A 5,782-nucleotide genomic window follows, 5' to 3' on the forward strand; every position below is an offset into this window, starting at 1 on the left:
TCTATGTTAATTGCCGTTCTGCATTCATTGTTATATCTTACGCATGTGAATATTAAGGACGATCATGCTAAGTAACCTAATTAAGTCGGATTAAGCGTCGAGTCTAATCCTATAGCCGTAACACCCCTTTGGTGAAGTGTCTTCTGTAGACACCCTGTGTTAGGCTATTGTCCGGCCCTAAGAGTTAACACAGTTTTTGGTGACCACGATTCCTGTTTTTGCAGCGAACGACGACACGAATGGATGACTAGATCAACGCACGACTTGGTTACAGATCGAACTCGACGCCTTGCCGAAAGGCAAAGGAGACGTGAGGCTTTCCAGCAAGCGGCGCAGGAAATTAGAGCGGATCGCTCGTTTTCCAATGTAATCCGGAGAGTAGCAGAGGAGTCCCTCTGGTTACATCAAACATCGCACCTGGACGATGGCAGCAGCCTAAGCAGCCTCCGGGAAACCGAATCCCTTCTCCAGGAGTTGGTAAGTGGAGAAGGCGAAGCAGAAGCCTTTTCAGCGTATGAATCGGATTCCGAAGGGGAATACAGCGTGCACACGAACTACCGTAGTAGCAACGAAACCTCGGATGGACTGGAGGACGAAGGATCGGACACCTTACCAACACCGGAACCGGAATTGCTAAGGTTGGAACCTCTGGAACCAGCAGAGGAAGAGTGACCTCCGACACCGGAAGTCGAGGAGGAGAGGCCTCTGTCACCAAAAGAAGAGGAAAGACCACCGACGCCGGAAACAAATAAGGAAAGACCATTGACGCCACAGAAGAACCAGGAACGACCACCAACACCGCCAGCCCACGCACCGATACCGGACGACGACATGCCGTTCCAGTACTCCAAGTATAGAGATGATCCGGACGCGGAAGCTCATGTTCACGCCTTTGAACAGACAACGGGAAGCGGCTGCCGAACAACCGACCTGAATGAACGGGACGAGAAACGACGTCGAAGCGATGGCACAGATGCCTGACAACGCATAGGCGGCCAGATGAAGTGGCGGTGCCCGGGCGGGCCAAATAGAGATGGCAATGGTGACAGCCGACAGTGATGGACAACAACGAAAGACGAACGATGATGATGACTACCGGACAAGGCAAAGAGATAAAGATGGAGACGACAACGAAGCTGGGGATAAAAATGATTGAAATGGACAGGCAATGGAAACAAATGACGGCCAAAGTGGTAGGACAACGGGGCCGGAAACGACCGGAATGATGGACGGCGACGGATCGTCGACCAGAGCGAAGACGGCCGGACAAACGACCAAAAACAGCCGGGAAGAACGGACTAGCCAGACATCAGCACCGGAGCGGCCGGATGAAGCGGCAACAGGCAGAAGGACCGGACAGAGACGAACAACCAGAACCGGCCAACGGAAACGACGACGACAGCAGTAGAGGGAGATGACATGCAAGCAAAGGGAGAGTGAAGGTTGCGTTTCCTCCCTACCCCAAAACGCCAAACAGAACAAGGAAGAAGTGGAAGAAACAAAGATAGAAGAAGAAAGAGAGAGGAGGAAACGAAAGACAGGAAGAGGAGAAGAAGCAACGATTAACACCAAGAAGGAGGAAGAAGATGCAGACAACACGCGGGAGAAAACGTAAGAAAACAAACATGAAAAAAAATGAGAGGGAAAAAGAGAAGAGAGGGGCATGCGAAGAAATTTTAAAATGTTGAGGGTAGCAGCCTAAAATTTCAGAAACGTGGGGACCTACTGAATGAAATTTTCAAAACTCGAGGGTGTATAATAAAAAATTTAAAATCAAAGGGCACCTACGAAAATTTGAAAACTCATCAACCTAAAAGAAATGGACGCGATCGACACACAACTCACAAAATCAACAAAAGGAACACACATACATAGAACATTTTTTTGACGGCACCAAAAAACTGTGTTAACTCTTAGGACCGGACAATGGCCTAACACAGGGTGTCTACGGAAGACACTTCACCAAAGGGGTGTTATGGCAATAGGATTAGACTCAACGCTTAATCCGACTTAATTAGGTTACTTAGCATGATCGTCCTTAATATTCACACGTGTAAGATATAACAATGAATGCAGAACGACAATTAACACAAAGAGATAACAACACTAAGCTTTATTAATTAACCGCTGCTCATTACATTGTATCCGGGCCTTTAAATAGGTTTCCGGTCTGTAGTACAAAACGGTGCCATCCGCACTTGTTCGGGACCAGTCCGGATCCGGAACGGCATACCGATTCCGGTCCGTCCGTCCACACTCATAGCTTACTTACAACCATTCCTAATAATTAAATAACTCCCCGTTTCACACTCTGGACTCCTTTGCCGGCTGGTAACACATGGCACGCCCGTGGGACAGTACCTTGTACGTCGAATCCACATCCGACCCTTGCTATTCTTCGTCCAAAATATCCAGAATGCTTTGTTCGAGAGTCTCCAATGGCTCATCTGGAAAAGGACCAGTCGCAACAACCATCAACGGAGCAGCAACAACAACCACAACAACAACAACAACCAATTCCAGATGAGCCATTGGAGACTCTCGAACAAAGCATTTTGGAGAATAGCAAGGGTCGGATGTGGATTCGACGTGCAAGGTATTGTCCCACGGGCGTGCCATGTGTTACCGGCCGGCAAAGGAGTCCAGAGTGTGAAATGGGGAGTTATTTAATTATTAGGAATGGTTGTAAGTAAGCTATGAGTGTGGACGAACGGACCGGAATCGGTATGCCGTTCCGGATCCGGACCGATCCCGAACAGGTGCGGATGGCACCGTTTTGTACTACAGACCGGAAACCTATTTAAAGGCCCGGATACAATGTAATGAGCAGCGGTTAATTAATAAAGCTTAGTGTTGTTATCTCTCTATGTTAATTGCCGTTCTGCATTCATTGTTATATCTTACGCGTGTGAATATTAAGGACGATCATGCTAAGTAACCTAATTAAGTCGGATTAAGCGTCGAGTCTAATCCTATAGCCGTAACACCCCTTTGGTGAAGTGTCTTCCGTAGACACCCTGTGTTAGGCCATTGTCCAGCCCTAAGAGTTAACAATTGGCTTTGTCATAGTACACAGTTTTATATTGCTCAACATAGCGATCAATATTGGATAGTGTGCAATCATTTTGGCCTTAAGATCAATATTCTACTGTGTATACATCTTAGTGAAGCACTTTGAAATAGTATACAAAATGTATATATATGTATTATAAAGCATTGATGAAGACCACCAAACTGATGAGCACATTATGTTACTAAAAAGTGAAGTGTTGATCTAGATCATCACGTTTAGAAGTGTGGTTTGCCCCATCTTTAAAAAGGGGTGTTGCATACTTGTACATTAGAGTTATATTTGATAACTTGCTAGGTAGGGAAATTTCATGAAATGGGTTGGCAAGTGCAATAGACAACAAGTCATATCACTCTTGTAATTCGGAGAAGAGAAAATGGGATTCACTTTGAAAACTCTATACCATTTAGTTTCTTTGTGTGTAATGATCGATGCATCAATCAAAACTTTTTTGGTGTAGGCAACAAAAGTTCTCTAAAGATATAAAACATCATGGCCATGTATGTTCTTAGCAACTCATCTTAACAACTCTTGCATGAGCTCACTCCCTTTAGTTTCTTTGTGTGTAATGATCGATGCATCAATCAAAACTTTTTTGGTGTAGGCAACAAAAGTTCTCTAAAGATATAAAACATCATGGCCATGTATGTTCTTAGCAACTCATCTTAGCAACTCTTGCATGAGCTCACTCCCTTTAGTTTCTTTGTGTGTAATGATCGATGCATCAATCAAAACTTTTTTGGTGTAGGCAACAAAAGTTCTCTAAAGATATAAAACATCATGGCCATGTATGTTCTTAGCAACTCATCTTAGCAACTCTTGCATGAGCTCACTCCCTTTTTAAACCATTCCCATCTCTCAAAATAATCGCTCACTATTATCATAATAATAATGATATCCCATTTTCTTGTTGAAAAACTCCCCTCTTTTCTAGGTCCATGAATAAAAACCGTTTTTATCACCATGTGATGGTATTGCCCCATTCTTCTTGCGGCAATGTGAACTCAGACTTGTTGTCGATATGAGGTCTGGTCCATAGACACATTCCTGTCCGAGTTCAGGAGTGTTTTGCTCTCTCGATTTCATGACGTTCCCATTGGCAGAGAGCTCTCGAGAATGGAAAATCATCCACTCTTTAACGCCTCAACAATACTACGAGGAAAATGTTCTTACATTTGGGCCGATAGATAGCTAATAACACAGAATTGCGAACCGATTGTCCATCCGTTTTGCTCACAGAGCAAGCTATATGTATGATGATGTATGCTATGTGTGTATGTATGTATGTATGCAAATACATATATGATATATGTATGTATGTATGCAAAATGTATGATGATGTATGCTATGTGTGTATGTATGTATGTATGTTATGTGTGTGTGTATGCAAAAATGTATGTACATATACATATGCATGTATGCTATGTGTGTAACAGTGTATGTATGTAGATAACAGATAAAGACAAAGAAAGTCAGAGAGAGTGTGTCATCCACAGGCTTCTGTTCTCTGCTATCCTTCCATTCCTGTCATCACAGAATGGCCATGGCTTCCTTCTCTACTAACATCCTCTCTGTTCCATCTTCTTCTTCTTTTTCACGTCTGCAGAAGCGTAGTGGACCCATCTTCCTGAGATCTGTCCGAGCAGAATCTGCCGCCATCAATCCTTCCATTAAGAAAGATGAAGCTAAAGTGGTCGATACCGTCCTCGTCTCTGAGCTTGAAAAGCCTCTGCAAGCATACTGCAGGTAAAGAAATGCCTAAGCCCAACTCCAACCCTATTTTTAGGCAAAGTAAAGAGAATTCCCTTTTTGTCTTTGCCGAAAACCATAACCCTAATTTAAAGCTATCACAAAAGTCTTTTTTTTTTTTTTGGTTGAAACCTGAACCCTAACACTTCAACCTAAGATGAAAAACATTTCTCCTTTTATTTAGCAAAAAATTCGAAACCCTAACCCTTTCAAGCACAGAAGAAGACAATTCCCTTGGCTCTTTATTTAAATTATAAAAGGAAAAACAAATTCTAGCAAATGCATCCCTTGTATGAATGAACCGAAACCCTAATTGTTCTGTCAGAGACCATGATGGATGGATTGTGATTGATGCAGGTGTTGGAGATCTGGGACCTTTCCCCTGTGTGATGGCTCTCATGTGAAGCACAACAAGGAGACTGGTGACAACGTTGGTCCTCTTCTCTTGAAGAAGTAGATCCCCTTCTTCAATATAATTCTCCTATTCATTCATGTCTCCCATGCTATTTTCCATTATGGATCAATTTACATTATCATGCTATCAATTGACACTATCATGTTATCAATTGACATTATCTTATAAATAACACACATTGGAAGAGAAGCTTGGAAACCATTCATCTATGATATAGATACATATAATCCATGTCGTGTGAGGTAGAAGCCAAGTTTGTGTGATGATCAAGAATTGTACTTGGTTGCAATCTATAGTGCACATTGTGATTGTGAGAGTGGTGCATGGAGTGCACCACCCCTTGACCGCGCGAGGCGAGCAAACCCAATGTAGTCAAATTAGCATGCAACCACATTGTTTACTTGTCGGAGACTATGATTTTTTTCGAACTTGTTCACGCGCAAAATATGTGCAGTCAATTATTTTTTTCTTCTTTACGGCCTTGTAACTCTTTCTTTCACATTGAAGAAGATGTTAGCAGTAATATGGAAGCAATGGTGTGGATGGTG

General features: G+C 43.1%; 1 protein-coding gene across 1 annotated transcript; it reads left to right on the forward strand.

Annotated features, from left to right (window-relative positions):
• Positions 1-4,604: 4,604 nt before the first annotated feature.
• NEET (2 iron, 2 sulfur cluster binding protein) lies at positions 4,605-5,435 on the forward strand. The gene is made up of 2 exons (XM_087337641.1): positions 4,605-4,816; positions 5,177-5,435. The coding sequence occupies exons 1-2, from the start codon at positions 4,608-4,610 to the stop codon at positions 5,274-5,276; spliced, it is 309 nt and encodes a 102-aa protein (XP_087193767.1). The 5' UTR covers positions 4,605-4,607; the 3' UTR covers positions 5,277-5,435.
• Positions 5,436-5,782: the final 347 nt, after the last annotated feature.

Source organism: Azolla caroliniana, unplaced genomic scaffold (assembly GCF_043228905.1).
Source record: "Azolla caroliniana isolate FFs.n. ecotype wild unplaced genomic scaffold, voAzoCaro1.0.p SCAF_1, whole genome shotgun sequence".
NCBI lineage: Eukaryota > Viridiplantae > Streptophyta > Polypodiopsida > Salviniales > Salviniaceae > Azolla > Azolla caroliniana.

Excerpts from the sequence above, each read along its gene's own strand:
- NEET (XM_087337641.1), top strand. The coding sequence starts at position 4,608 with ATGGCCATGGCTTCCTTCTCTACTAACATCCTCTCTGTTCCATCTTCT. Across the intron at positions 4,817-5,176 it reads CCTCTGCAAGCATACTGCAG|GTGTTGGAGATCTGGGACCT; the intron begins GTAAAGAAATGC and ends TGATTGATGCAG.